Source organism: Chiloscyllium plagiosum, unplaced genomic scaffold, assembly GCF_037043375.1.
Source record: "Chiloscyllium plagiosum isolate Xiang-an unplaced genomic scaffold, Cpla_swu_hap1 HiC_scaffold_36, whole genome shotgun sequence".
Classification (NCBI taxonomy): domain Eukaryota; kingdom Metazoa; phylum Chordata; class Chondrichthyes; order Orectolobiformes; family Hemiscylliidae; genus Chiloscyllium; species Chiloscyllium plagiosum.
Genome location: NW_028270174.1, coordinates 26,929,977 through 26,942,018, shown reverse-complemented (window position 1 = coordinate 26,942,018; position 12,042 = coordinate 26,929,977). Strand labels below are relative to the sequence as shown.

At 49.4% G+C, this 12,042-nt stretch overlaps 1 protein-coding gene across 2 annotated transcripts in view; it reads left to right on the top strand.

The window, feature by feature from the left end:
- Window positions 1-466: 466 nt before the first annotated feature.
- pcdh10a (protocadherin 10a) overlaps window positions 467-12,042 on the top strand; it is a 58,125-nt gene continuing 46,549 nt past the window's right edge. For both annotated transcript variants that reach the window (XM_043674089.2, XM_043674090.2), the window contains exons 1-3: window positions 467-4,970; window positions 5,712-5,770; window positions 5,866-5,972. In XM_043674089.2, coding sequence (XP_043530024.1) covers window positions 2,499-4,970; window positions 5,712-5,770; window positions 5,866-5,972 — 2,638 coding nt within the window. In that variant the 5' untranslated portion in view covers window positions 467-2,498. The remainder of the gene's footprint in view (window positions 4,971-5,711; window positions 5,771-5,865; window positions 5,973-12,042) is intronic.

Below are 12,042 nucleotides of genomic sequence, written 5' to 3'. Positions count from 1 at the left end.
GCTACAGAGCCATTGTAGTTGCTTTATGTATATACACAGACGCAAATAAAGGAAGATTAATTCTCTGATCAAGAAATTCAGACTCTATTTCCGACTGCGCCTGTAAAAGGAGCCAGGAGGCACGTATCGATTAGACGTGTACATTAATATTCTGATAGACCATAATCTACTTTTTATTGATCAAACCATTCTTTTATAAACTGTCCGAGCTCTTTGCATCTCATATGGGAGACTGAAATGAATTGAGGTTCTCTGAGTCCATGGAGCCCTCATCTCTTTCCCCTCACCCCCCACCCCCACACCCCCCACCCCTCCCCAACCCCCCGAAACCACCCCAACCTCTCCAAGGCGTTACTAGACGCCGGATTAAATATCTACAAAAAAATCGGTCTCTACCCGCAGCAGAAATAAGGGGAATGTCCATGTCACGAAAGAAAAAAAAATCAAGGCAAATCACACAGACAGCATCATCATTTGATTTTATTTATGAATTTCCATTTGTCATATGAACCGTGGCGTGCAAATTTTAAAAAAAATGTTACCCTGGCCCTCGCTCAATAAGAAACTGCGGCGATTGAATAGATCCTCAAGGCGACCTGCTCTTGGGCAGAGCCCGGCATCGTTCCGGACACGCCAAAGTCTCCTCTGCTGTCGCCCGGGTGAGCTTTGAGTATTGCACACTGAAACCCCAGCGCCCAGCTCAACTCCGGGCATTCCGGCTCTGCAGTTGACGCTGGAGCTGTTTCAGCGAGATGTGTTTTAACAAAAGCAAACAAAAACATTCATTCTCCCGGAGCGCAAATCCGGTGCCAAGTGGAGTGCCGAGTGCTTTCGGAATATCCTCCCTTCGTCTCTCTCGCAGCGAAATATCTCATTGCGGGGAATGTTGGTGTCAATATTAAACCCTCTGCTCCCTCAGTCATAACATTCCAGCTCATTAGCCAGTCGACGCGCCGCACAAAACTGTGAAGATGAATCTCATCCACCCCCTTCCATCGCAATCACAATGAGAAATAAAATCTTACAATTGTAAGCGGCACCCAGAGATTCACCGGTGTTAACACCGACTGTAGCCCCGTTAACGAAGCCCCATTCCTCATTCATTGATAGGTACGTCTCACCCGGCCGGAAACCCCGAGGAACTCAGCGGCACTCCGCAAGATGTCAGTCGGGGTGCGTTGGAGCAATAAAAGGGGGAAAAATCTTTAGATTGCGTTTGGATACATGTCTGGCGTTACGCAAAAATGTTGCAATTAAAGCGATGGGGCTCTTTCTGATGGGGCACGGCGATGTTTTGATACTGTGTGTGTTAAATCGTGACCTGGGGAGGGATTCTTCATGGGATATATGTTACACATGCAAACAAAAATCCCGGCGCCACATCTCCGGTGAAAGTGTGGAACGTGTCACTGTTCCAGTTTGCTTCAATGGTGTATTGATTAATCCTGAATACTTGCAGGATTTTGAGTGGCTCCCCCCACCCCCGTACAGCTGCAGAAAAAAATCGCCCCCACAATGGTCAGTGCAGAAAAAAAAGTGCAGTTAGCGCAGAGACGGGGGTTAGACTCGGAGCAGCAAGCACTGTCCTTGCGCTTTGATCTGATCTGACTGGTATGGGCACCTGTATGAGTGCAGCCCACTGCAACTCTGGGCAAACCGATAGACTGGCACCTCCTTTGCCCGACAGTGGTGGCGTTTGTGGGGTGGGGGGGGTGGGGGAAGGAGGAGGTGGAGAGGAGACGGAGGAGGAGGGAATGGGGTGACCCCGCCCATCTCACCACCCATTGGGCGGCAGGCACCTGACGCACGGCCCATCGCCAGCCAATCGCAGCCAGCCGCTGAGCGTCTCCGGCAGCCATTGGCTGGTGCCCAGAGGGCGCTATGCAAAAGCAGAGAGCGCTGAGGCCGGGGAGCTGCAATCTGTCAGGAGAGAGAGAGAGGAGAGAAAGAGCAGGAATTGAACCACTGCAACCCGGGGCGGGGGGGTGGGGAGGACACACGGGCAGCTAGAGAACTGAAACAGGGTTGTGAGGGAAGGAGAGAAACAAGGGAGAAAGGGAAGGGGGGGGAGGGCAGGGGAGAAAAAAAACCCAGTGAGATTCAGATTGGCGAGGGGAACTTCACAAAGTGTTTGATGAGAAACTCTGGACTCGATCGCCGTGTTTACGCCGAAGAGATGACCGGCCGCTATGTCAAAGGATTTGATAAGAAGCCAACCCGCCCTCGGGAATCTCTTCATCCAGGCCACTGCTGAATAGAGTGAGATCGAGAGGAGCAGCTCAGGAAGAGGAGACAGAAGTTTAGCTTTCCGATGCGATGCGCCTTCTTGGCTTTTTTGCGAGCGGCAAGAACAAAATGAGAGAGAGAGAAACCAAAGCTGGACAGCGCGCCAGGTCAATCACTAGAGGGATTTAAATAAAAAATCAGCTATATATTTAATCGCCGAAAGAAGATCCAAGAATCAAAGAAGTTGAAGAGGCGCAGGGCGGGCTGTGGACATGTTAGTGTGGTGTCTCCTGGTTTGCATCTGGTGGGACTCGGTCGCCTCTCAGATCCGCTACTCGGTGCCCGAGGAGCAGGAGCATGGCACCTTCGTGGGCAACATCGCCGAGGACTTGGGTCTGGACGTGACCAAGTTGGCGGCGCGCCGCTTCCAGACGGTGGCCAGCTCCCGGTCCCCTCACCTGGAGGTGAACCTGGAGAACGGCGTCCTGTTCGTCAACGAGAAGATCGACCGGGAGGAGCTGTGCAAGCAGAGCCCGAGCTGCCTGCTGCACCTCGAGGTCTTCCTGGAGAACCCGCTGGAGCTCTTCCGCGTCGAGATCGAGATCGTGGACATCAACGACAACGCCCCCGCCTTCCCGGAGGCCGACCTGACGGTGGAGATCTCCGAGAGCGCGTCGGCCGGCACCCGCCTGCCGCTGGAGAGCGCCTTCGACCCGGACGTGGGCAGCAACTCGCTGCGGACCTACCAGATCACCCCGAACGGCTACTTCGAGCTGGACGTGCAGACCCAAGGGGACGGGAACAAGTTCGCCGAGCTGGTGCTGGAGAAGCCGCTGGACCGGGAGCAGCAGGCGCTGCACCGGTATGTGCTGACCGCAGTAGACGGCGGCTTGCCCCAGCGGACCGGGACCGCCCTGCTCACCGTCAGGGTGCTGGACTCCAACGATAACGTGCCGGTGTTCGGCCAGCCGGTGTACACCGTCAGCCTGGAGGAGAACTCGCCTCCCGGCACGCTGCTGCTGCAGCTCAACGCCACCGATCGGGACGAGGGGAAGAACGGCGAGGTGGTCTACTCGTTCAGCAGCCACGTCTCGGCCCGGGTCAAGGAGCTGTTCAGCCTGGATCCCCGGACCGGCTGGTTGGAGGTGAAGGGGGACGTGGATTACGAGGAGAGCAGTTTGCACCAGCTGTACGTGCAAGCCAAGGACCTGGGCCCCAACGCGGTACCGGCTCACTGCAAGGTGCTGGTGCGGGTCACCGACGTGAACGACAACGCACCGGAGATCAGCTTCAGCACCGTGTCCGAGGCGGTGAGCGAGGCGGCGGCTCCGGGCACCGTGGTGGCTCTGCTCAGCGTCACCGACCGGGACTCGGGGGACAACGGGCAGCTGCACTGCGAGATCCTGGGCCAGGTGCCCTTCCAGCTCAAGTCCTCCTTCAAGAACTACTACACGGTGGTGACGGACGGGCCGCTGGACCGGGAGCACGGCGACTCGTACACCATCACGGTGCTGGCGCGGGACCGCGGCTCGCCCCCGCTGGCCTCCAGCAAGTCCATCAGGGTGCAGGTGGGCGACGAGAACGACAACGCGCCGCGGTTCTCCGAGGCTTCCTACGACGTGTATGTGAGCGAGAATAACGTGCCCGGGGCGTACATCTACGCGGTGAGCGCCGCTGACCCGGACCTGGGCCAGAACGCCTACATCTCCTACTCCATCCTGGAGTGTGACATCCAGGGCATGTCGGTGTTCACCTACGTCTCCATCAACTCGGAGAACGGCTACCTGTACGCGCTGCGCTCCTTCGACTATGAGCAGCTCAAGGAGTTCCGCTTCACCGTGCAAGCCCTGGACTCGGGCAGCCCGGCGCTGGGCTCCAACGCCACCGTCAACATCCTCATCGTGGACCAGAACGACAACGCGCCGTCCATCGTCTCCCCGGTGGCCCGCAACGGCAGCTCCCGGGAGCTGGTGCCCCGCTCCGCCGAGCCCGGTTACCTGGTGGTCCGCCTGGTGGCGGTGGACGCGGACGACGGCGAGAACGCCCGGCTGACCTTCTACATCGCCCGCGGCAACGAGCTCGGCCTCTTCCGCATGGACTGGCGGAGCGGCGAGCTGAAGACCGCCCGGCGCTTCCCCGCCGCCAGCGCCGCCCCGTACGAGCTCCTGATCGAGGTGAGGGACCACGGGCAGCCGCCGCTCTCCGCCACCGCCAGCGTCTTGGTGTTGGCGGTGGACAGCGCGGTCGAGCGGCCCGGGGAGAGGGGCAACCGAGCCGGCAGCCCCAAGGACAACGCGCTGGACCTGACCCTCATCCTGATCATCGCGCTGGGCTCGGTCTCCTTCGTCTTCCTGCTGGCCATGATCATGTTGGCCGTCCGCTGTCAGAAGGACAAGAAGCTGAACCTGTCCAGCTGCCTGGCCGGAGAGGGCTGTGCATGCTGCCGCCAGGCCAGGAACCGTAAGAAGAAGCTCAGCAAGTCAGACATCATGCTAGTGCAGACCAGCAACGCCAACGCCGCCCAGGTCTCGGTGGAGGAAGGTGGCTTCGGCCACCACAGCCAGAACTACTGCTACCAGGTCTGCCTGACCCCGGAGTCGGCCAAGACGGACCTCATGTTCCTGAAGCCCTGCAGCCCGTCCAGGAGCACGGACGCTGAGCACAACTCCTGTGGCGCTATCATCGCTGGCTACACGGACCAGCAGCCTGACATCATTTCCAATGGGAGTATATTATCCAACGAGGTAGGTGGTTACACCCGGTCTCAAATCCAACTTTCTCCCATTCTGCTCGTCTCCCCTCACCTTGCAACCGTAACTCCTTCCACATCCTCTCCTTTACAAGTCCACCTCGTTGCTGAAATCCTCCGTTTGCACCTCCCTGTGGGGCTGTCTTCACCTGAAATGTTGTCAAAGGCGATTAAAGTCACACCAGTTGATTCCCGTGATTTGGAGCCAACATCCAGTGACTTCTCGCCCTGTTTGAAGGGGGAAACGAAAGTCTTCTGCTCTTCTCGCCTGAACGGAAAACGGTCTGACGCTCCGTCCCATGGACCAGAGAGGGTCCACAGACACCGACTGTCCTGAAGTTGTTGCTCATTAGCCACTTCAGCTCTGACAGTGGCTCCCACACACTGCACACAGGTCACATTCTCCAACGGTGATTCCCAGGACCAGGAGAACTTACTATCAACATTCCCCAGTAAAATCAGTCCTAAAGGGTGTTCCAACATTTGACCTGCAAAATAAAAACCCTTACCCTCGTCCGTTGTAAAATGTTATCCAGTCTTGAGGCCGTGCCAAATGCAGCTCCGAAGTATTTGTCCAGTCATTAACAGGTCCGAGTGTCATATTAGTAACTAAATTTCCTCATCGTGGTTATAGCTTTGAGCACAACTCGGCCGGATTCTTTCCTCGTGTTAATGTCGGTTCAGGTTGTCAACTTAATAAGTAACGATTATTGATTTGGTGATTCCTGCTTTACAGATTAAACACCAGCGGACGGAACTCAGCTTTCTAGTGGACAGGCCCCGTCGAGTTAACAGGTGAGCACCTACTCGATCCGGAACGTCATGCAGTTTTCACTGTTGCCCCGTTTGAATTCGGGTACTAACACTGGCGGTTCTTGTTTCTCTTCCAGTTCGGCTTTCCAGGAGGCGGATATAGTGAGTTCGAAGGACAGTGGCCACGGGGACAGCGAACAAGGGGACAGTGATCACGATGCTACGAACCGAGCTCAGAACTCTGGTGAGTGTGCTTAGTGGCGTCTCGAAAGTGCTCCCCCGGACTCTGCAGTGGAGGTGGGTGGGGGAAGAGACACATGCATTTTTTGCGCGGTGTAACAGAGAATAGAACAAGCAACCCCCTCCAGGCTCGGAGTAGGGGGCTGCATGATTGAATTCGCGCTGTCCTGTCTGTGTTGGAATTCTCAGTAGTCCACCCAAGTGCTCGTGTGTGTGAAGGAATGGACATTCCAGCACAGCATGCTGATGTGTGAATATTGAATTAAGAACAACGTGTAGTTAACTCAGCAGCTCAAATTTCACCCCTGGTGTGTATTCCATGCGTATTACGGTTGAGTCACGGACTTTAAAATCATTGTGTGATGTTCTGTTGAGCGAGATGGAGGAAGTGGCGTGTTATTTACTGCTCATCGCGCCGCGCCGAATCCAGTTCCTTTGTGATATATATACTGAGCACAAGCTGTCCGAGAAGAAACTATTCTCAGTCTAATTTCCCCTTTCCCCTTTGGTTTCCTTGGTTGCTTTTATCCAACCCGACTACTACTGCTTATTATGGAAAACACGTTTGATGCTAACGGCCGCTCAATGGCCTCTTTATTTTTTTTCCGCCTTTAATGAATGTGCAATCTGAAACGAGTCCTCCAGGACTGGCATTCGTCTCCATCATTCCTGACTTGTTGTTGAACGTGATGGAATTTGGAAAGAAGCGACAGTGGCAGGGTCAGGGAGTTGAGAAGGACACAAAGCAATGGGCCTGTGCCAGATGTCCCCAGTCAGCTCTCACTGGGGGAGGGGATGGTGGGGAGGATTAACTAATTCCCCAGAGCTTCATAAAATTCTTAAACCCATTGCACATTCCCCACACCCGGCGACTGAATCTGAGAGGGTCGTTTCATTTGTGGTTAGCATGTGGTTAGCATGCTGCTCTCTCTCAAAATGTCGGGATATTAAATACACCCATAACACAGAAGATGGCAGTAATGCAAAACTTATCTGGCTCTGCAGAGCCTTTTTGCATTACCTTCCCGAAATGGAAAATTATTAGTCCGGATGACAAAAAAACACTCAAATACATAGGATGGCTTTTTTTTTTGGCCTGTCTGAAATAGAGGTCAAACCAACAACAGATAAGGAAAAGTACAATAGCTGTTCACTTGTTCAATGAACCACAAGTCTGTGTTTACCATTGACTGAGCAATCTTAAAACACTGCCAGTGAAACCGTTGATTATCAAGTAATTCTGGAAATCAGATCAACGTTGGTTTCAACCGGTTTAAGGGAGAGAACTGTATTATCTTAACGGGAGAAGTTTAGGGTCGTGCAATGTAAAGCTGGTAATCATTTTAATGCTGCGTTTTGAAATGGCTTATCTGTGTGTCTGTATAAACACTTTATATACTATGTAATGTTAAACAACTTGAGCACACTTACAACACCAAGCAGGCAACCAATATAAATGGACCAGAAAATTTCATTGTCCGAGTATATGCAGTACTAGGTAACTAGTTTGACTGCAACAGCTTGGTATCTTTTTTCTCTGTCAGCCATTGCCCAATATGTTCCCCTGAACATTAAGATAGTCTGTTACTTTGGCACAAAAGCTCCAACTAATTTAATGGAATGTGTTTGAAATAATGCACTCCCTCCAGTTGGGTGCTAGTGTGTTTGTCTGGATTAAAATAAATACTTCAACAAAGATCTATAACAATCCATGTCCCTTAATTACTCTTATTCTTAGAACTGTAATCTGAGATCAGCTCATAGAAACACAGAAGGTGACAACAGCCACCTCGATCATTTTAGGTATGTTTGTTTCTGTTGGAGTTGGTGCTAGCCCTTAACTGAGGGACAACAACTGTTAGAATTTGAAATATACACATGAACAAAGATGGAATTAAGACAGATTAGAATTATGTCAAAGCTTGACAATGAAAGATGGGACAAAATGATGGGAAGAATAGTGATGTGGTTTGTGTTCTTAAGAAGGTTGGGGGGGAGGTTAGAGAGGCCAGAATGGTTTAAAGAGACAATTCCAGGGAATTGGGGCTTCCCAGTTGACAGCTTTGCCAGACTTCTGGACAGAGGAAGGGATGGGAGGGGCAGATAAATGAAAAAAAAAGTGTGCCATATGGGTTCTAGTTGCATAAAGGCAAAGACACCAAAGTCTTTGCAGACCAAAGGGCTTCTAGCTCACTAGAGAGAGATGCCTGGTGGTGGTTTAATCTGAGGGTCACCATGCCTCAGGCAAGGGGAGATAATGGAAGGAGGTTTTTTCATTGCAATCTCAGCCTGTGTGGGAATTGAACCCACACTGCTTATGATAGTCTATACCGCAAACCAGGTGACCATTGCACACACTAAACAGGTAGAAATACCATTCCCAAAAGCAGTTTGTGGGAATGCTGGAAACCAAACAAGCCTGTAAAGTAAACTATAATGGAAGAATAAGTCAAATGAATTTTGGTGTTCTCCGCTTAGCTCTCAATAAGTATGGATCTCCATTTAAATCTGTACTACTTACATGTTCTACAATAGAAATCCTCAGGAATAGCTCATATATGAAAGAAACATGCACAAAGTTATAGCCTCTGATGTTGGACTGTCTTATATTGTGTGGAAAAATTGCCATATAAGAATATGGTCCAATTAATATGTGACAAAATGGAAAATTGTGAATTTCCAAAATAATCTCTTTATGGAAAGAAGGAGCAGCTAGATAATCCAAAGCAAACCCTTGACCATCAATTATCTGATGTGTCTTCACAACTTAAAGTTGATAGACTATCTCCTCTTTAAGAAAGGAAGTACTTAAATGACAGTTCAGGAATCCAGGAAATTCACACTTGATTATTTTACACCATTCATCCATAGATTTAAAGAATATTGGTGGGGAGAAAGGTAAAATAGTGGAGAAAGCACCTGCCTCTTTTGTACTGATGGAAAGTTACAGTTTGGAAATCCTGAATGCATATCTTTTACCCACCCAAGAGCTCAGATTGTGTTTGATCTTTTGGGAAAGTTTGCATCAAAGTTCAGCAGCTATTAGGAAAGGCAATTGAATGTCGGCCTTTATTTTAAATGGAGTAGAGTATGAAAGTGGGGAAGTGTTGCTTAAACTATACAAGGCAGTAGTCAGACCACAGCTGGAATATTGTGAACAGTCTAGGAATTCTTATCTGAAGAAAGATTTACCAGCATGGGAGGCAGTTCAGTGAAAGTTCACTAGCCTGATACCACAGGTAACCAGGAGTTTTTTTCAGAAAGATCATATGCAGTGTGAGATATCTCAGCATCAGAGGATATGACTGTGTACATGATACAGAGAGACTGTTATATGAGGAGAAGATGAGTAGGTTGAGCCTGTATCATTGGAATTTCAAAGAATGAGAGGCAACCTTATTAAAACATACATGATTCTGAAAGGACTTAGCAGGGCCGATGGAGATAATTTGTTTCCCTTTGTGGGAGGGTCTAGCATCAGTGGGTAATAACTCAGAATAAATGGGGTTTATATTTAAAACATAGATGAAGAGAAATTTATTCTGTTAGAGGGTAGTATATCTGTGGAATTCTTTACCCCAGAGGGCTCTTGAGGCTGGGTTGTCAAGTATGGAGGAGAAAGTGAGGTCTGCAGATGCTGGAGATCAAAGTTGAAACTTTATTGCTGGAACAGCACAGCAGGTCAGGCAGCATCCAGGGAACAGGAGATTCGACGTTTCGGGCACAGGCCCTTCTTCAGGAATGAGCAGAGAGTGTTCAGCAGGAGAAGATAAAAGGTAGGGAGGAGGGACTTGGAGGAGGGGAGTTGGAAATGTGATAGGTGGAAAGAGGTCAAGGTGAGGGTGATAGGTCGGAGTAGGGTGGAGGCGGAGAGGTCAAGAAGAAGACTGCAGGTCAGGAAGGCGGTGCCGGGCTGGAAGGATCCAGCTGAGACAAGGTGGGGGGAGGGGGGATGAAGAAACTGGTGAAGTCCAAGTTCATCCCCTGCGGTTGGAGGGTTCCCAGTCAAGTATGTTCAAGGCTGTTCAGACAGCTTTCTAATCAGTAAAGGAATCAATGTTTATTAGGAAAAAGGCAGGAAAGTGAAGTTGAAGATGATCAGATCAGCCATGATCTCATTGAATTGAGCAAACGTGAAGGACTGAATGATCTACTTCTGCTCCTATATCTCAAGGTCTTACAGACTGAAAGGGTGACTGGGTGGAAGTAGAAGTAAGTTCAAAGGTAAACAGCATGAAATATAGCAGAACCCATTATTATCCCAGGTGAAACCTTAGAAAATGTATTACTAGCATTTTGTTATCAATATGCGTGAAGATGCTAATATTGAACATCCCCCATGTTTTTCCCTTTCTTGAAATTCATGAATAGGCAGTGTAAAAGGCGGCATTGTTTCAATGTAGTTGGAATATAATACCAGCATACTATGGAAAGCATCAAGTGACTCATAATTATATTTTCTGTGTATCTCATGCATTGACAAGCCACTGAATGCTTTTAAGGATGTTAAAGTAGAAGGTATATTTGATACTTGTATTTCGAATGCCACTTACAATGTTTTCCTTCCCCCAGTGTTGTCTTAGTTGTGATATTAACTCCTTGAAATATAGGGGGACATCATATGTTGTAGGAAGCATAATGGAAGAGACAAGCCACAGATACTCTATGATTTGGGATAGTTGGGAAAAGTTGAGGAAGTTCCGGACTTGTCCCTTCTTTGCTCCGTGTTCTTGGTTGTCTCGAATGTGTTTAGTTTTAATCCGATTCAAAAGTTCAACATGAAAGACGTTCAAAAGCATTTGAATCAAGTAAGGGTTAACCCAACAAGAATAAAATCTGCCTAGATTTGGAAGGAAAGACATGAGGATTGCAAACTTAAATATTGCAAAACAACAGGAGGTTAGTCTCGAGGGATAAACAGAAAGTGACTTACATCAGCTGCGGCCTGAAAAATAAAGGAGGGAAGATTTGTCAGTTTACAAGTTTCGCTTCATTAGGTATGAAAAGCAAGAATTGTTTTGATGTCGAGAACATTAAACCCCTAAGGTGGAATTTCCTGATAATTTAGGGAAATAGTCAGGGATGTTTATTAAATGCGTATGTTTATCGCAACTTGAAAATACACAAAGCCCACTTTACAGCAGGGAGCAAGAAGGAGATCGAAGAAACAAACCACGGAACCGACAGCCGAACGTGCTGCCCGTTCAAAGCTGTACAGCTCAGAGGCATCCCCACAAGTCCTATCGACTTCTGTCTTGGTTGATCAGGGCAGTCCCCAAAGACCTTCGCCCCGCTGCGATTGGGTTTCAGAACAAAAGAAGTGTTTGTTGATTTTAGCAAACAGTGGGCGTTTGTCAGCCATACTAAAGGAGCGATCTTCGGAGGAAATAGAGCTACACCGCGGCGATCCAGTAGCAGTAGGCTTTTGCAGCATTAACATTAGGCAACTTGAAAGAATTTTAGGACATGACCTCCTACTCGTGTGATTGCATTTTCAGTATCAGACCGCTGTTAAAATGCAATATACTATTTGAATAACAGTTGCAAAGTCAGAATCTAACGGCAAGAGATCCCCCAATCGCAGCCGCGAAGACTCTACACGTGCTCTTTATAGTTGGCTTCTTTTTTTAGGTTAAAAAGACATGATGCTGGCGATCCCGTTCCCAGTTCACGTCCGCAGTCTGCAACAGCTCACTGATCAGTCATTTACTTTCAGACTTCTGCATAGCAATTACCGGTGTGGGACTAAGACGGAAACCTTGTATTTGCATTGCAGGAGCTTCTTTAATTTAACCTGATTATACATAAAAACAATTTTGAAGAGAGATGAGTGCATGATAAACGAGCATCGCCTCCCTCCCTCGCCGCCTTGTTGAACTGTCCACTCCCACTTGTAGCTCCTCAAGTTCGCTGCCTGGCGCGGCGCCGATCAGATGAAAAGAGTCGTGACGCTGTGAGCACCCTAAGGATCAGAGTTGCATTGCTAACACCAGCTTTCATACTGACTACTGCACTGTGCGGCTACCCAAGCATCCCCTCCCTCATGGAGCTGCTCCAATAGTAGCACGCCATGT